This window comes from Dunckerocampus dactyliophorus, chromosome 4 (genome assembly GCF_027744805.1).
Source record: "Dunckerocampus dactyliophorus isolate RoL2022-P2 chromosome 4, RoL_Ddac_1.1, whole genome shotgun sequence".
Taxonomy (NCBI): domain Eukaryota; kingdom Metazoa; phylum Chordata; class Actinopteri; order Syngnathiformes; family Syngnathidae; genus Dunckerocampus; species Dunckerocampus dactyliophorus.
The window spans coordinates 14905390-14923886 of record NC_072822.1 but is presented as its reverse complement, the minus strand read 5'-3'; the positions used below and the strand labels follow the sequence as shown (position 1 = coordinate 14923886).

The 18497-nt window shown below is 39.4% G+C and overlaps 3 protein-coding genes across 6 annotated transcripts in view; 2 read left to right on the top strand and 1 right to left on the bottom strand.

Annotated features, from left to right (window-relative positions):
- Positions 1–59: 59 nt before the first annotated feature.
- Positions 60–3465, top strand: dimt1l (DIM1 dimethyladenosine transferase 1-like (S. cerevisiae)). The gene is made up of 12 exons (XM_054772240.1): positions 60–253; positions 590–663; positions 745–831; positions 914–975; positions 1044–1137; positions 1216–1265; positions 1343–1466; positions 1533–1625; positions 2235–2299; positions 2536–2599; positions 2675–2781; positions 3148–3465. Exons 1-12 carry the CDS (start codon positions 196–198, stop codon positions 3188–3190), a joined length of 921 nt encoding a protein of 306 aa, XP_054628215.1. The 5' UTR covers positions 60–195; the 3' UTR covers positions 3191–3465.
- Positions 3466–3663: 198 nt separating this feature from the next.
- Positions 3664–18497, bottom strand: part of kif2a (kinesin family member 2a) — a 17677-nt gene continuing 2843 nt past the window's right edge. The window contains exons 2-22 of one of the 3 annotated variants that reach the window (XM_054772237.1): positions 15894–15988; positions 15482–15598; positions 14814–14868; positions 13980–14093; positions 13766–13810; positions 11544–11644; positions 11370–11465; positions 11238–11292; positions 11004–11166; positions 10811–10901; positions 10669–10732; positions 10500–10591; positions 9900–10042; positions 9615–9819; positions 8151–8261; positions 8004–8071; positions 7675–7800; positions 5678–5825; positions 4704–4805; positions 4466–4601; positions 3664–4380 (exon numbers count right to left, since the gene is read on the bottom strand). In XM_054772237.1, coding sequence (XP_054628212.1) covers positions 4295–4380; positions 4466–4601; positions 4704–4805; positions 5678–5825; positions 7675–7800; positions 8004–8071; positions 8151–8261; positions 9615–9819; positions 9900–10042; positions 10500–10591; positions 10669–10732; positions 10811–10901; positions 11004–11166; positions 11238–11292; positions 11370–11465; positions 11544–11644; positions 13766–13810; positions 13980–14093; positions 14814–14868; positions 15482–15598; positions 15894–15988 — 2213 coding nt within the window. In that variant the 3' untranslated portion in view covers positions 3664–4294. The remainder of the gene's footprint in view (positions 4381–4465; positions 4602–4703; positions 4806–5677; positions 5826–7674; positions 7801–8003; positions 8072–8150; positions 8262–9614; positions 9820–9899; positions 10043–10499; positions 10592–10668; positions 10733–10810; positions 10902–11003; positions 11167–11237; positions 11293–11369; positions 11466–11543; positions 11645–13765; positions 13811–13979; positions 14094–14813; positions 14869–15481; positions 15599–15893; positions 15989–18497) is intronic. The other 2 variants (XM_054772239.1, XM_054772238.1) reach the window with 2 other exon arrangements.
- The window catches only part of unc45b (unc-45 myosin chaperone B), a 14468-nt gene continuing 13518 nt past the window's right edge, over positions 17548–18497 (top strand). The window contains exon 1 of one of the 2 annotated variants that reach the window (XM_054772235.1): positions 17548–17663. The gene's annotated coding sequence lies outside the window, so the exon portion shown is untranslated. The remainder of the gene's footprint in view (positions 17664–18497) is intronic. The other variant, XM_054772233.1, reaches the window with a different exon arrangement.

Sequence of the window (18497 nt, the reverse complement as noted above, 5' to 3'; positions counted from 1 at the left end):
CTTGTTATTGTCATTCCAAGTGTTGTCACCGGGGGGCGACTCACGCACCGAGGAATCACGCGAGGTGCTCGAGCGTCAACGAAGAAGGAGCGTTTGCACGTGTTTAACAAGTATTACTTGTTAATCACTTGCTCTTTGGAATAATTTCCACAATTTAGAGTTTCTGGAGCTTGTATATCCATAACAGACCACAAAATGCCCAAAGTCAAAGCGCAGAAGAAGAGCAGGCAGCACCAAGAAGTGAAAAACCAAGGTAGGTCTTCTCATTCGAAAGACTAGCGTCCGTAGCATGTCATTGCTAATACTAGCTAACAGGAAGATTATGGTCTTACTACATTTCTAATGTGATTGTTTGGAGTTATAATAAATCATTTATTGTTATTAACATACATGTTCGCAAGTACAATAAACTGTCACTGACTTGACATTACATAATACGGTGTCAAAGTGCACTTCAGTCTAAAACATCGACTACTTCGTATTTCGTCTAGTTTTATCTGAAACCAAGACACTAATCTCTTCACCAGCATCAAATGTTCACACCAATCCCTTTGAAAATGGATTCTGGATACCAATTTATGTGTTGCAGGTATTATGTTCAAGACAGGAATCGGCCAGCACATACTGAAGAATCCTCTGGTTGTAAATGGCATCATTGACAAGGTAGCCTGTTTTGTATTTGTTTTAATCGAATTGTGGACACCAAATATAGTTGGACTGAACGTGACGTCACTTATTTTTCAGGCTGCACTGAGGCCAACAGATGTGGTTCTGGAGGTGGGACCTGGTACTGGTAACATGACGGTTAAACTGCTAGAAAAAGCTAAGAAGGTAAGAAACGCAGTAAAGTAATTGACAGGTGTTCTTTTAATATCATTACAAGCTGAATAGATCTTTTTTGTCTGTGTTGCAGGTGGTGGCCTGTGAGTTGGACTGCAGATTGGTAGCTGAGCTTCAGAAAAGGGTACAGTGCACGTAAGTGGAGTCACCATTGTGTCATCAATTGTTAATGTGTAATAAGCTCACATTGTGCTCTTCAACAGACCCATGCAGACCAAACTTCAGATATTAGTTGGAGATGTTTTAAAAACAACCCTGCCATTCTTTGACGTGTGTGTTGCCAATTTACCTTACCAGGTTAACCATTTTCTTCAGATTGCACACACATTTAATGTTAATTATATAGTGTTTCATATTTTACTTTTAATTATTCAGATTTCATCACCATTTGTCTTCAAACTGTTGCTACATAGACCCTTCTTCAGGTACGAACTGTTACTTGTTTCTTTTCTAAAGACCCATCCAGTCGTTTGCAGGTCTTGCGTGTGTTCCTTTTGCTCAGGTGTGCAGTGCTAATGTTCCAGAGAGAGTTTGCCATGCGCCTGGTAGCCAAGCCTGGAGACAAGCTGTACTGCAGACTCTCCATCAACACTCAGCTACTGGCTCGTGTGGACCATCTCATGAAAGTATGCACATTGTTATGACATATTACTGCTCAGATACTCTTATGTTGACAAGTCTTCCTTCCTCAGGTGGGGAAGAATAATTTCCGTCCTCCTCCTAAAGTGGAGTCCAGTGTTGTGAGGATAGAACCCAAAAACCCTCCACCCCCTGTTAACTTCCAGGTAATATTATGGAACCTACAAAATCCCTACTATTCTGAATTCAAGCCAAATTTGAAGCAAAAATTTTGGAGTTTGAACCACAATCATGCTAGACCAGGGGCATCCAAAGTGTGGCCCGGGAGACATTTTCGGCCCACAGCTCAATTTTTATTAGCCCTCACCATATTCTGAAAATGAAATTATTGGTAATATATTGTATTAGATATGACACTAATTTACTTTGTCATCTATAATGCAAAGCCAAGATCAGATAGCTTAGCATATATTGTATTGCAAATGTATCACTTGTGCGACAGAAAGTAGCAAAAGCAGCATGTTAAATTGTAAAAAAAAAATGTTAGGCACATCTGCAATGGAAATATTTACATCATGCCTTCATAATATATCTTAAAAGAGTGTTATATTTGTTTTTACATGTTACTATAAACGGTTAACTTCTTTTTACACTTTCACTCTTCAGTTTTATGGCGACGCCGCGTTTATTTGCTAATTGTTGTACTTCCTGTGGGAACATTTATTTCTAAATTTAAAGAACAGATTCATTCATTTTATTTGTTGTACTGTATTTAAATGTTGGTCTAAAACTTTTGTGATGTCATTTCTCTTAAGGAGTGGGACGGCTTGGTCAGAATAGCCTTCATAAGAAAGAATAAAACCCTCAGCGCTGCATTCAAGTGAGTATGTGGCACATAGTTGCTATAGAAAACTTGCTTCCAGCAAGCAGTAAAGTGTAGTGTTTCTATAGTAGGATGTGAAGACTGTATGGTGACTACTTTGATAGTATACGGTATAAGCAGTCATGATTTCAGCATGGAAGGATGTGACACTGTAGCTGTTACAAGATTGTATTCCAGTTGCCACATGAATAAAAAGTCCTACCAAAAAGTCACATTGGTTTTTGGATGTCCAGGTCGACTGCAGTAGAGCAGCTCTTGGAGAAGAACTACAGAATCCACTGCTCGGTACACAATGTGGTGCGTAATCATGAATAACTATTGATGGTTTCTACGTGTTGACCTAAGTTCACATCTCGTACTCCATCCTGACAGGATGTTCCGGTAGACTTCAGCATCACCAAGAAAATAGAGAGCGTTTTGAAAGAGGCTGAATTCAGTGAAAAGAGAGCCAGGTCCATGGATATTGATGATTTCATGGTGTAAGTTGGAAAACGTTATCCATCTTTTTCTATTTATTTCACCTTCCTTATTTCATCCTCCTAAGAGCTGATCATTCCTGTGAACCTGGCCTGCCGTTTGTTGATGAAAATGATCAACTAAATTTGTAATCTTTGGGGATTATCGCCTTTACCCAAGTGAGAACACCAATTCCTAAGGTGTAACAAGGTTATTTCTTTTCCAGCAGTCAGTTCTTGTCCTTGTCACTACCACCATATATTTTGAACCAAGCCGGCTCAGGTGGTTAATCTAGTTCTAGTACTTTATAACAAGATAACCAAAGATGTCATGTCTGTCAGTACAATGCCATTTACTTGTGACTGAATCATTCATATTTGTATTCACAGACTGCTTCATGCTTTCAACTCAGCTGGGATCCACTTTTCCTAAGGACATACGGACACGAGTGAGGGAAATCCTGCAGTATCGCCTTCCTACTGAGTTCTGGGAGTTGTACAAAAATTGACATGTCAAAAAACTCATATTGAGATTCTTACATGTACTCGTACTATTTAGAGTATCCGTGAGCATGCATGGACATAAGGGAGAGGAATGTGTTTGTGTGCAGAGCTATTATGTATTTAATGTGACATTATCAAAATTCAAATATTTTCCAGGAAACACGTGTTTCTTAAATAAAATCACAAGTTCCATCTCAACAGTTATTTCAGTGTCATTTAAATGTGTGATGCTTTCTTAGGATTTTTTTACTGTACTGTTGTGAATTTTCCAAAATGAGGTACTGATATTTATGGTATATTTCATGCAGAGTTTCAATAGTTTTGATCAACTCAAGTAACCAAATATGCTCCTGGTGTCTCTAAGGGCATGCCCCTACTGTTAAAAATACTGCGACATAAGTGTTCATCACTATACATTTATTAGTTTTCGTCCAGTTTTATTTTTATAACAAAGTGTAACGGGTGGAAAAAATGTTGGACATGGAAGTTAAACTTGTCTTATAGAATGAAATGGCACAAGTTGAAGCAAACTACACTGATTTTTTTTTTTTTTTTAAGGATCACATAGGCTTATTTTTCTCCACTGCTTCATTCGCACGGGTAAAAAGTGGAAGGGAAGCAAGACTGCATATCAAGACATGACTATATAGTGCCAACTGAGAAGCCAAAAAGTATGAAAGAGCGCCATAACATTAGTGCACATGCAGATGTGTGTGTTAGCCAGAAACCAAATGCATTTTTTTGTGGTAAAATGTAATATTCCATTCAAAAGTACAGAAAGTATTAAAGAAAATAATTTAAGAAGAATGTTTAGGGTCCTAAACATTCTCCATGAGAAAAAAACTAAAAGAAAAAACTATTTTCCTCCTTCCTAAGTTTCCTAACAAGATCATAGTGACACAGCCAGTTTCTATTAATAAGGGTCATAACCGTTCCGATTGTTTGTTTAAGCCTGTTAGAACATCAGTCCTTTTTATTTGTGCTTTCACAGGCAAACATTTAGTGGTTCACTTTCCTCTAGCTTTCTCGGTCTCTAAAGAGCACGTGGCCTCTTGGGGTTGATTTGCTTGCTGGCCTTCTCCTCCTCTTGGAGAGCACAGCGGAAAGACTTCACTTTATCTGGAAGAACAAAAAAACTGGATAATCAAGAGAATTGAACAAAACTGGTGATATTCTTTGCTTGGTGTGTATGCTTCACTCAAACCTCGGAGTTCGGTGAGGATGTCTATCTTCTGATCCAGGATCTTCTCCAGCTGAGTGGCATACGATTCCACATCATAGTCCACTTCTTCTGTCATCTCAAGCAACACCTTCTCGTCCTCCAGCCACCTGATGGACTCCTGAAAAAGGTATAGTGATACTTGATGTAACATTCCTCCTATAATGACATCATATAAAAGTTGTAACAAGGCAGAATATTTGGCATTGTTGTGCGTTCTGACCTGGAAAACAGCACGGTGATCCTCTAGGACCTGCTCCTCCATCTCCACCAACTGAGATACAGCCTCATGGAAGGAGAAGAGTTGCGGGGACACCTCCTCCTCCTCAAAGACACATAGAAAACAAATTGAGTATGAAGTTCACCTGGGAATCACACAAACTTGCACTTAAACTACACAAAACTACAGAGAAGTAGCCTGGCCGATTGGCCAAAAACGAGAAACTTCACAATTGAATCCGTGAGGGCTATACCCCTATTTTATTTTATTTTATGTCTCGTGTCTGTTTATGTCTACTATATTGAGTAATACGGGGTATAAAAGTGACTATAAGGGTGTTATTTCATGTTTAGAGCACTCTAAAATTGTTAAAGTATTTCCAAGATCCTAAACATGTTTTCTATGCTCTTAACTATGAAAATATTCCCTTTTACAAAGAAGGAGTCCTACTTTGCAGAAATTCACTTATCACAGTCAGGTCTAGAACCAATTAACCGTGATAAACGAGGGATTATTGTATATCCAAGTTTCATTCTGTCGTATTGTCCCTTGAGAAGATATGCTGTAATGAAAATGCTCAAATGTGACATGTGCACATGTGACATGGTATTTCTGTTTTCGCAACGGGCTGACGGAAACAAATGTATGAAAACCGAGGCAATTTTTCCCATAGGAAATCATGTAATTCAAATTAAATCAACAAAGCTATTTAAAAATATATTTTTTAGAGAATACATGCAGAAAACCATGTGACATACATCAAAATGACGAATGCATGGAACTTATTGTTGATGCAGCCTTGTCTTACATCCTGGTGATATTGAATTCAATAGCGTTTCTCACCTTCTTTATCAAAGTACAGCTCTCTTTGGCCCCATCGCAGGTTATTTAGCAGTGGACAGTGAGTCAGTGCTTGCTTTGGGCAAACGGACTAGTTTGCCAATATAGAACGAAAACCAGGGCAAAATTGTACTTACATTCTGCTCACAGAGCAGTTTGAGGTCATCTCTTTGCGGAGAGCTATTCTGCCACTCCTCGTCCAAAAAGTCCAGTTGGTTGACAACATGGATATTAGCTCGACCTCCCTCCATCACCTGATTAGGGTCCACAGTGAGCTCCTTCACCCTGAAGACAAAAGCATTCAGATTCATCCACAGAGAAGACTACTCTGATGGTCGGGGGCTGTCAGATGAAGTTAGCCAGGTGCGGGATTGACATGCACAGGAGAGAAACATAATGGGGAGTAGTGGCATCATGCATGGAGATAGGATGGTTTCTTCAGATGGCCTAATGGCTCATCCAATATATTTTAATACATTCATCTCACACTTTAACCAACCTCCAGGTTCACTCATATGTGATGTATGGCCAACAATAGTCATACTGTCCACAAACTATCACAGAGAAAGATGTATGGGCAGTATTTCGGGGAGTGAAAGGGGAAATAAAAGATGCATAATCAGCAAAGAAAAAAGTGGAAGCAGGTGAGGTCAATCACATCATGCATCATGAAAAGAGGAAATACTAGTCATGGAGGGATGCTTATGAATATGAATCATATGTCTGCAATACACTCACTTGCCAAAATGTTAGGTCCACGGGCACAATTTAAATTGCATTGAACATTATGTGTTCATATAGATAAGTTGGTAGAGTCACATGGGTGCCAGTTTCCTCCTACTCAGCATAGCTGCAAGCCTAATACAGTCGGTAAGTTAAACATTAGATGTTTACCGTTGCAGAGTTTTGATTGACACTAAGGAAGCTCTTCATTTAACAATATGTTTATGTTTCATACTGAGGGGTAATTAATTGCTTATCCTTTAACAGCAGGGGTTTTCAAAGTGAGCTCCCTCAGAGAATACAGTTAAAGCCTCCCATAAAACACAAAAAGTAATTTTCTGGGCATATTATGTAGGGATTTCTTCTCACCCCAGACTCTCATCGTTACAACAAAAAATCTGTATTTTTTTTATCCTTTGACATGACCATAGTTAGCTTAGCAGGTTTGAATAAAGTTGTTTTTCCAAACCTCCTCTGTTGTCGTCTGCCGGCTCACGCATTGAAAACATTGGTATACAACGTAGTTACATGAGGGAAAAATGTTAACTATACATGGAAAGAGTATGATTGCAAACTACAATAATCCCTCGTTTTTTGTGGTTAATTTTAAGAACACAGAAAACCTGTTGACCTTCTACATGCTTCTTTTAATATTAGAGCCCTCTAGCCATAAAACAACACCCCTATAGTCACCTTCACACTCATATTACATAATATAGTAGATATAATCAGAAAATAAGCCATTTAAGAAATAAGACTCGTGCTCATATGTTTCAATAAATGTCTTCCAGACGTGTAGACAGGAAGTGACGTTGGGATCCAGAGTTGAGCTTTAGCTGGAGTACGGCCACAACAGTACCGTGTTTTAATGTTATGATGATGATGATTATTATTATTATTGTGCCTGTTGTGAGACAATTCAAACCTGCAGTAATTGTTGATGGCAACAATCAAGTCTGGTGCGTGTTACGAGTGACACTTAGTAGCCAGTGGAGACTACAGTTCCTTAGCGTCCTTTAATCCCTTAAACTGTATTGGTATTTTAGTTCATTTGGTCATTTTTAGGCTTGAAAATGCTTAATTTAAGACAATACATACAATTTGCTTAACATCCATATTTTTTGACTAATAGACTGTAGCCAACCACAAAACCATTTAATACTATTTATTAATTTTTGAAAGACCGCGATAGAGGGAGCGATGTTCAAAACGAGATATAGCGAAGGACGACTGTACAACCGCAATAATACCCATACAGTTCATATATCTCTTATATTTGACGTTATTGTGCACATGTACCTAATATAATGGCCTGAAAGTGTTCATCCATGCAGAAGTGGCATGTCTGATGTGTGTTTTACTGTACATGTGTATGTGTGTGTGGTGTGGTGCTTTGGGGGAAGCGCTCGACCTGCCGGAGGGAATAGCAGCAAAGTCATCAAACTCAAAGGTATTGGTGGGCGAGTGCTCAGGGCGACTCCCCTGACCACCTTGAGAGAAGGGGATGTCTGACGGACTAATCCCAAACTCCTTCACTCTACACCAACCAGAGCAAAGAGGAGCAGCGTGGGAGAAGCGGGAAGTGTCGAGGCGGGACGAATAAAAGGAGAGATAGGAGAGAGTCAGACAGGAACTACAAACACTCAGTAAGGTGAATCATGAGTAAAACTCAACTACTATCAATCTATACTCTCAGTTTCTATGACAACAAGACACTACAGCAGGTCAACATATCAGCACCTGTTGGCGTAGCGGAGCGTGTTGAGGGTATTCTCGCAGGATGTCATCCCAGGAGATATTGTTGCAATCTGACCAAACAAAGATAAGGTTATTCTGATGCAGACTGCACGCGGAAGCAGCACAGATAAACAGAGATAATGGACTCACCATGCATGTACGGGAATTTTCACCAATGAAGGAGTCTCGTAGGACCTGGGTGAGCTTACTGGCTCGGAATGGAGTGTGTGGTTTATTACGTCCAAGAGCTCTGATGCACTCCTGAAACAAGAGGCAGGAAACATGTACTTTTAGAGTCTAACTTTCTAATTATGCACAACAGTTTACATTTCTCACTAAATTAACAAGAGGGGTTTGGGAGTGCGAATTACATTTCCCCAGGAATTTGAGTACAAAAGCTTAAAAATGTAAATTAAGGACACTTATGAACAAAAAAAAATCCCTAGAGAGTTTTTCCTTGTTTGCTCATGTGGGATTCAGCTGGTTTCACTTAACTGTATACAGAACATGGTTCTAGATCTGCTCCATGTGTCAAGTGCCTTGAGAGAACTTCTATTGTGAATTGGCGCTATGCAAATAACTGAATTTAATTGAATATATAACAGGATATCATATTAATCCCTGTACACTATGAAAATACCGTATGCCCTTTGCAGTATGCAAAAACCAAAACAAAATCAATCATTTGGAGATTTTCACTGGACAGAAATGAGGGATAATGTTGCATTCTGATTGGACGCTTTGTAAGTGACGTGACTGCAGCAATCTTATGACATCATAGCTTTCCTGTTATTCAACCCTGCTCTTAAACAGAGCTGCAGAATACGTTTTCGCTAACATTAAAGTGAAGGCTTTACTTTCAGGCATTCACACAATGAACAGTTCTCATATCTCTAAACACCTAACAGGCTCAAAAAGCAGCACCCTGATAAATGGCAGCACTGGTTCAGGAGGGGCATCCGGCATAAAAACTAAACAAATAATGTAAGTGACTTGCTGTGGTGACCTTTGATCGGAGAAGACAGAGGACAATTACTGTACATAGACAACAATCAATACAGACAACACTGTAATATGCATATCCAACTTGTCCTCCGGTGAACTGGCCTTTGAGCACACTACACTATTAGTGTAGTTTATTTGTTTATTTCTATTTGTTTAGAATTACCACTAGTAAATAGTGTAGTAAGAACACACTTTCAGAGAAAAGCATCGTAATTATAGGTATTTTCAGAAACCTCTACTTTGATACAGATCGTTTTAAAGTGGCCCTATCCTACTCACTTCGGGGGCTTTTAAAATGATATTGGATCCCAGTGGGGCACTACAGTAAGACTCTTTTAATACAGGATAAATCTGCCTTCTCCTCTTGGCCGAAACACTTGGATTTGGATACCTTATCCCCCAAACACACCTACTCTGATTGCTAAAAATGTAATCAGGGATAACTTAAAAGCACATGTAGAACAAAAGTACAACATTTTAAATATACATACAGTAAGTCTGCAAGTTTGAAATGCCAAATAGGGCCCCTTTAAATTGCATCACAACACACAGAGATGCAGTCGATAAGTGGCTTAAAACCCAGCTATTGCTACTTCACGTCCAACAAACCTTAAGGGCTAGCAGGCTTTTGTTGATCTCCGCTCCCTCCAAGCGTGTCTGGCGGTCCGCGCTTGAAGTATCGGCGCCCCGCTCGTTCCCGGCCAAGTCGATAAGGGAGAACTTGCCATGCATCTTGCCCTTCCTTCGAAGAATGATCTGGAAGACAGCGTGGCTGCGAGATGAGTGGGCGTTGGCTGACGTCTGCCCTGATGTCCTGGGAGAAGGAAACACGGACATGTTATGATGACCAATGTTTCATTCTGTATATTCCATGCAAGTTTTAATGCCATGTACCTGCAACTGTTGCCCACTTCTATGAGCTTCAGGACATCCTCTGTGCACTTGACTTCCTTCTCCTGAAGCCCCACGACCTGCACTTGCTGCTTCCTGTCCTCCAGCACCCTCAGTTTGGCTTTGCGATTGAGCAGGTCAAACACCTTATCACAAGTACACAGTGAATGCTGATTAGCTTAAAAATAAAAAACAACAAAAAACAAAGAAAGTGCTTCAATTTGCGCATTTCAAGACTTACACTTGTCATTTTGAGTGCATAAGTGCGTTCCAATGGGAAGTACGGCATAATGCAGTGCCACCTTCAATATTACCTTTTTGGCTATGTAGTGGAACACGAAGTACTAAATTGAGTGGTTGCAATTCACAATTAAAAAGGAGAGAAGAGGAAGCAGATAAATATTGCAATTGCAACAACAGTAATCGATTTGGAAGAGCACTACACTGTCAAAATTTGCGCCTTCGGGAGCTAAGTATGCAGTGTAAGTACAGAAGTGCAAAAATTGAATCACAGCCCCAATCTGTGAATTTCTCTTGGAGATGAATAATCTATCTATCTATCTATCTATCTATCTATCTATCTATCTATCTTGAATTGCTCACCTTTCCACTGTAGATTTCAAAGAAGGTTGCGTACACTTGTAGTTCTAATTTCTTGTAATTGGGTTTCTTCAACATGAGAAATACATCCCGAGCTGGAAATGAATTGAAAAAACAGGTTAAATGCCATCTTACAACATTTTTAAATACAAGGCATGGCCAAATAACTTACCAGCCAATGCATAAATTCCTTTAGAACAGTCTTGGTTCTTTCCAGAAAAATCTCCACCCATTGTCTGAAATACACAAGATTGTTTAGGGCATAAACTCTTAGAATTTGTTCTGTAGACTTAGTTACACACACTGTAACTCACATGAGTTTTACCACTTCCTGTTTGCCCATAGGCAAAGCAAGTGGCCATGCCCCTCTCAAATATTGTCTCCACTAAAGGTCTGGCTGTGAACCTTCAGGGGGACAAAGAGCACATCACACGGACACATCATTAAGTACACCGACAATATATTGATGTTGACATGAGTTTATCAGCATCAGGTGGCCAAACAAACCTGTAAACCATCTCGTTGGTGGTGGCGTCGTCAAAGGCGTAGTCGAAGCGGAAGGTCTGATTCTCTAAAAAGCGTGTCAGGTCCACCTTCTGTTTAGGTTCATGTACCATCACCACATCCTTACTGGGGATGGTGATCACATCTAAATCCTTCATAGTGAGTTCTGAAACAAAGCCCATTTGAGTCAGTGGCTTGTCATGTCAGCATAACGTAACATGACTGGTGAGATCATACCTTTTTTGTTCAGTGGACGCTTCCTCACACATACACATATTCTGTGTTCTTCAATCTGAGCAGCGAAACATTACAGTGTTTTACTCAAGTGATTTTCCTGAAGGGGACCCTACAGTTTTGGTTTTTACTAACCAGATCTGCTGTGGTCAGAGGTCGGTAGTCTAGGCTGGCACGGAAATCTCTAATCATGCACATGATCTCGTAATTAGGAATGGTTGTGTCCACCTCCTGCATGAAGATGCGAAGAGACAAAACTGAGCACACTATCAATATTCAAGAACTTAAAGGAAAATGACATCAATATACTTGAGCCCTCTTTTCCCTGAGCTCCTGTTGCTGCAGCCGACGCTTTTCCCTTTTCTCCTGCAGCTTCTCCACCTCCTTCACGCAGTTTGACTTCCTCCTGGCTGCCACAAGACAAGAGAAATAATTATTAGCGCTCATGCAGTAATATGGTATTGATCAAGCAGCACCTCTCAGTCCAATTTCTTCCTTTCTCTTTTCTGTAATACTAATGTATCTACTTGTGATGTTCCTTCAAAGCGTTCTACAGCATTCAACAAAGCAGGAGACTGTAATTAAAAGGTCAAGACTCGGGAGCTTCAAGTATAATACCAGAGACACTCTTTTTACAGAAAGAAAAAGTCTCATTAAAGCATATTCATATTATATAATATTATATTAATTTCTCAACTGTGTTGGTAGAATAAAAATATGTAAAAAAAATATAAAAAAATACAAATAAAATTAAATACAGCGAGGCCATGTCCACAGGTATTTAAAAATATGCTTAAAATTAAATACATTTCACCACTCAAAAGGACATCAGAATATCTTCCCAAACCAATAAAAAAATAATGGTCTTTACTTCAACACACACAGTCTAGGAAGGCAGTCACCCTGGCCAGAGCTTTTCCAAAAGGACTGTTTTCAGCAAGAAATCTAAATGGATAGGCCTGTCGACTCGGCCACAAATGCTTGTAACAGAGTATAGTATGCCCTGCAGCACAAAGTCCGCCATGATGAGGTGGGTGAGGCTAGGCGCATAAACAGCAGTATGAAAGCAACCTTTTCCTTCTTTAGTTTACCAGTACTTTTTTCCTTCTTTACAGCGTTACACATAAAAAAATAATAATTATATGGATAATTACTGTAATTGTAAGTATTTACACAATGCAATATTTATTTCAGTAATAGCATTGTTAATACGATTGATAGACTATAGCCTAAGTCTTCAACATCGCTGACTTGTCATGAATTGAACCCAGAGAAACAAAGTAGCTTTAAGCTATATTGTGTGGGACTGCCACACAATATACACTTTGAGAATTTAGTCCACTGTCCTGTTTATTTACAACATCCAGCGTTATAAATCTACAATGTATTTATCACACATAAATGTCTTTGTCTTTGGGAAACCTCAAAAATGACAAATCTGGTCTTTTGGACACTCGATTGGCGCAATTAATGGTGCAACAGTGTGCCGAGTACATGTTCACAATGCAATGTTTCTGGATTCTGCTCACCATCATGGCAGCCAAACCTGCACAGGGCATACTGAGGAAGTGGATGCCTAATTGACAGGCCTACCAATTTAGGCCTACAGTGCACAAAGCAACTTCAACACCATCAGGATTAATTAGAATAAAAAAAAATCAACCTCACAAATGATGAGTGACACAGATGAGTGAAAAAAAATCTCAAGAGACGCCAACAATGTGTATAGCATGTAGTATATGTCAGGTGTGTTAAAGTACATTTTGAATAACCTCCACCAATATCAGCCCACATTGAGTTATGGGTTGGATCATTAAAGGGTTAGGACATCCACATTTGGCGGTGGAAACGGTCCCAAATGATCCTCAAACAGCACAGCCCATCCTGTCAACTTGAAGAGTTGAAATAAAAGTGATGGCCTTCACCTTCCCTCTCCAAGGAAAGCACAGCAAAGCAGTCAAGGCCCTCCTACTGTCTCTCTAGAGCCTGAGAAGACAGACTATCAGTGCATAGGTGAATAATCTGCTCTAAATCTGGGAGGAATTAATGAGCGAGGTCAGCACCAAGACAAAGCAGTAAAACATGGACGCTGCCTCATATGAACACTAATAATCAAAAGCAGTAGGAGTCTTTGCACCAATTTGAGCACCAACCTCAAGAAAAAGCTAATTTTTGCTTTGTGTAATGCACCGTGCCACAGTGCCACAGGCTTTTCTTCATGTGCTTGTGCGTGACTCAGACCAGAAAGGCAGCCAAAAAGACCGCTCAAGAAAAGCAGCAACACACTTATTAAAACCCCTGGCTGACTGACAGTGACACCCATAAATCCTCTCTGCAGGGTGGTTTGTATCTGGGTTACTGTACATCACCAACACACACACACACACAGTGACAACACACCTATTAGTACCTGGCAGACGTTTGGGGTGTACATAAAAGTACTTTAAAGACAAGGGGACTGTCAGATTCTATTGGAAACTATATTTTATCGAACCAAAAAGCACTGAGGGCAGTAAGCAGGTGATACATACAAAGCTGTCCAATCTCCTTTCTGGTTAGAGGTTGATGAAAACACTCTGCAATAAATGTGGTCAACAAAAACAACATATTCAAACAGTATCTTTGCAGTGTGATGCTTCCCTACATCAGAAACACTATGCGGTGTTAAATGCCTACAAATGCAGTTTTCTTCTCTAACAATTGCCAGTACAAGGTAGTAGAGTCTGGTCAGAATATCAGCGTTACCATTCTGCAGCTGCTGCTGTGTCGGAGCTTGCGGGGGCTGAGCCTGTTGAGATGGAGGGGGTATTGCTGACTCAGCATGTTGAGACTGATGGGGTCGTGCCTGCGTTGGAATTACTGCAAAGTTACAAAAGTAAGAGACACCATTTTAGACTCTTAACAGATTTTTGGTATTTAAATTTGGTATTTGTATGACTCATTGAGAATGGATTTGATGAGTAGTATTTTTATTTCTATTGTATAAATATATTATATTTTATATACATCATGGTTCACCTTTCGCAGTTTCACAGAATTTTTTTAGTGCTTCTTTTTATTTATTACAGCGCATGAACGCTGTTACAGGCCTAGTCTGGCCCTTTAAGAAGAACTATCTCTTCCATCTCTCGTCTGTCTGCACAGCCCATTGTTTTCTGCATCCTGATTGGCTATAGGCCATTGTCAATCAATCGCCTTCGTGCCGTCCTACCGTGTCTCCTGTGTCATCGCTAGCTTGCTTGCTAGCTTGTAAATGAAACTTCGGTTCGTCTGCAGCAATATGCTTTAACAATGATACAAAAACGCTACAGTACAGTGCAACGGCAGCAAGAGTTTAGTTACTTTCAAACGTTAGATAATTGTTATATCCAAAATAAAGATTTATCTGCATCTGCTAGGTGTACAAGTATGACCTTGACATCACAGTAAATGAATGTCTATGATGGTTACAGGCATGTCAAAATGTACATCTACTGTACATCCTACTGGGTCAGTGGAAATAAAGTCTACAAAAAGTTTGAAAGGTTAACCTTTGGTTTAAAATGTATTTTGAAATACAAAAATAAAGAAAAAACAAACCTCTACTGTCCCTGGACGGAGTGTCGATCTTTGAAGGCGCTATCGTCCCACGATTCTGCAAGAACAAACCGAACCTTGTGAGAAGTGAGACATGGCATTTTAATGGCTGATTAACACTTGTCTGGTAAACATTACGTGATTACGTTTTCATTCAGTTTAGATCTTATTTTGTATTCCTAGGTAAGTGCCTTGATTGTGTACACAAATAGATAAAGCCTATGAGACAAGATTAGTGCTGATCAGGCACAGGCCTCTTTAAATCACGTTTGGTCTGGTGATTTTTTTCAATTAAATGTGGACATCAGAAAGTAGATCGAGATATTCATCAAAGCAGTGAGATACATTATTTAAAAAGTGCAGTGATAATCAAAATAACACAAATCCGGGAAATACAAAATGCTGATAACTCCAATGTGATGCAAAGTCTGTGCATTTAAAAAAAAAAAAATGGATTGTTGGCATCTTGATTTATTTCAACCAAGCAAATAAAAATTGAATAGCAAAAAAAATAAAATACCTTTTCTTTTCAACTAACCCAATTGAAACTAGGGCAAATACAGTAACTAAAAAACTAAATGTGCTGCAATTAAAATCTATTTAAATGTCTTTTTTGCAGTAAATGTAATTACAGGATATAGTAACACTACACCAATCTTACAAGTACTCACCTTTGTTATTTTATTGACCTTCACACCTGTAATAGGAGGAGGAGTCTCTGGACTCCGGACAATCTCTTCATCTGGACCCACATCTGGGTTAAGTGCAAATATACTCTCCAAATCAATCTGCCAAGTAACAGCACGCATATGAAATGTTAATATGATCCAAGTCAACCTGATATTTCTTTAGATTATGTAATGTTACAGGATATATTGGCATCATTGCACACAAATACTACTTATGGCAACCTTGGCTCTACAATAAAGAGCATCCCCTCTGCGTTGTACAGTACTGAAGTTCGTGCAGGTTGGTTGTATAATCATCACAACTCATGATGTCTTTACATGAATTATTCACTCCTTTAGAAAACAGGGCCCATGTCACTGCTGGCGCCTTGAGCAGTAATAAATGCCGGCTTACCTCTTTCCCTTTTGTGTCTCCATTCTCTATCCACTCCACTGTGACGCTCTCGTTGTCCTCATTCAGTGACGTCACCATTGCCTCGTGTATGCGTCCTGTATCACACACACACAAACATCAGATGTACATTAACGAGCGGAGTGAGAATGACTTGACTTTGATAACAAGGCTGGCCGATGCATTATGATGTTTGTGTATTAAATCCAACTCAATTTATACTGCATGTGCCAATATCCATATCCATTTGCATTTGAATGGCTTCATGCATTCAGGTGGAGTGACTATGCTTCTTTGTTTTTGGGAAATAGATGTATTGATGTTTAAATTACTTTGGCGCTTTGCCAGCACAACTGTTGATTTAAATACACCTCACTGTGATACTTGGACACGTCATCAGTGATAAACCCGGGGTCATAGGGTGTTTCGGGTCTTTAATCATCAGACACCCTCGCCCGGGCGACCCAACCCGGGTTGATCAGACTCCGGCTTGTGTCCAAGTAGCGCACCACGGATCCCCCCTACGGATCCACAGCCACCGGTAGGCCTTTTCTGCGGCCTCAAGGATGTTCTTGGTAGCTTTCTTTGACTGCAGTCAAAGAAATTGAAAACTTAATTAGGTAATAGGTACAACTGCAGAATTCATTCACAATTATTTTATATGTAAATGTATGCTATAATAATGACATTATTATTGGAAGATATTTATTTTAGTGAGAATGCCGACAGCAATGCCAGTAATTAATGTTTTATTATTGTACTTTACAGGTGTATAATTCCATTACATTACACTCAAAGTTGTTTCTAATATTTAAGCCCTCTCATGTTGTTAAATATTACAAATACCTCTCAGTGCAATGCAGTGCAGTACTACACCACTGCTAATTGCAACCACAATAATATTGTAATTTTAAAAAAAAAGAACCCTTCAAAAAAACTGAACTTTAGTAGCTCTGTAAAGGCAGATTTTTTATACATTATATAATGTATTAATATAAGACAAGCACAGCTGCCCTCACTGCTGGTATGTAAAAATGATCTACATTTCCACCCTGACAGCATCATAACACCCCTCCTTATGTAACCCAGTTGCACTCCACAGCACCACAAATTGCATCCTCCAAAATGACTACTTAACTAAACTGCCTCTCACGAAATGAAAGCGTGATAAGTACAAAATGGGGATTTATTGCACAACGTGTACATACAAGTTGATCTAGATGTACCTCATATATTAATAAGTACGTAAATACAGTCGATCCCGACATATTCACAATTCAGCATTCCCGACTGCGGCTTTTTAGGCCAACTATTTTTGTTTAATATTTGTTTTCCTGATTTGTTTTTTTTTTTTTGCAGAAAACATTTCTCCTTCACCCCAAGTGGGTAAAAATGTATGACAAAAATGCAATTGTCATAGTATAGTACAGTATAGTATAGTACAACCTAATAGTGTGATGTCAGTGAAAGATGGTGGCGTCCTGTGTGTGTGGAGCACAACCATTCTGGCCTCAAAACTTGCAGCAAGGTGAACACAATATATTATCGTTAAATCGTTACTGGAGTTACAGGCAACAGGCAAGCGGTGTGGATTATGTAAACGCGGCTTGGAGAAACGCCTTCTCCGATAGCTAGCTTGCACACAGCAACCTGCGGAGCAGTGAAGCCGCATACCACCGCTAAAAGGAGATGGAGTCAGTGGCGTGGTTGTAGCTCTAGTCTAACAATCAGGCTAAAGGCTAGACCGTGAATCTGATTCCATCTGCATTAGTGGTGAGTAACTATACATTTCACACTGCTTTAAAAAGGCATATTTAAGACTTAAACTTGGATTGTGCCTCTATGCATTTAACTTGTTAGCTTCCTTCCTTGCGAACGAGCTAAATCTAGCAGGGTAGCAGGGTTTGGACAGAGAGGAGCAAGTTAGTGTAGCGTACGATGGCGCTTCAATGCAGCGGCATAATTCAGAGTGTCAAAAATAGACATTTTTATGAGTCTCAATTACTCTCATTTTTTAGCTTTTTGTGGGTGCAGTCGCATAACTCCTGTGAACACCATTGAACTACTGTACTGTATAGCTATCCAACTGTTTGGACACCATATTACACCATGTCAACAGCCAAGAAATGTAATGCAATGTATCTACAACAATCAATGATCAGCTTGAAGGTTAATTATGCCTTATTAAACTCTGAGCAAAGAAGTACAGGTTTTCTATATTTGACTGCAACTACAATTGCTTCAGTGAACTTTGGCATAAATTCTCAAAGTCTCTGTAATTCCACTGACAACATTCTTGTAGAAGACACTCGTGCTCGGAATGATTTTAAGATGGTGGAAGGCAAACAAGTCTCACAAAAGTCTTCTGCAAGTGTTATACGCAAATTTGCAAAAACGGGGGCACAATTTTCCTAGTATGACGAGGCTTGTCTAAAAGGTGCTAATGTCTCATCTCCACTGTTATTCAAACATGTATTCTTACTTCTTAATCCATCTTCATCTCTCATAAAAAATGCATTACAGCATATATCAGGCTCTTGTCTTGTCTAGCTGCAATTACTACTACTATTTAGCATTCCTGGAGCTGGACCTAATCAATATTGAACG

Coding starts and splice junctions, on each gene's coding strand:
- dimt1l (XM_054772240.1), top strand. CDS start 196: ATGCCCAAAGTCAAAGCGCAGAAGAAGAGCAGGCAGCACCAAGAAGTG. Junction 832..913: donor TGCTAGAAAAAGCTAAGAAG/GTAAGAAACGCA, acceptor TCTGTGTTGCAG/GTGGTGGCCTGTGAGTTGGA. Junction 2,600..2,674: donor ACTGCTCGGTACACAATGTG/GTGCGTAATCAT, acceptor CCATCCTGACAG/GATGTTCCGGTAGACTTCAG.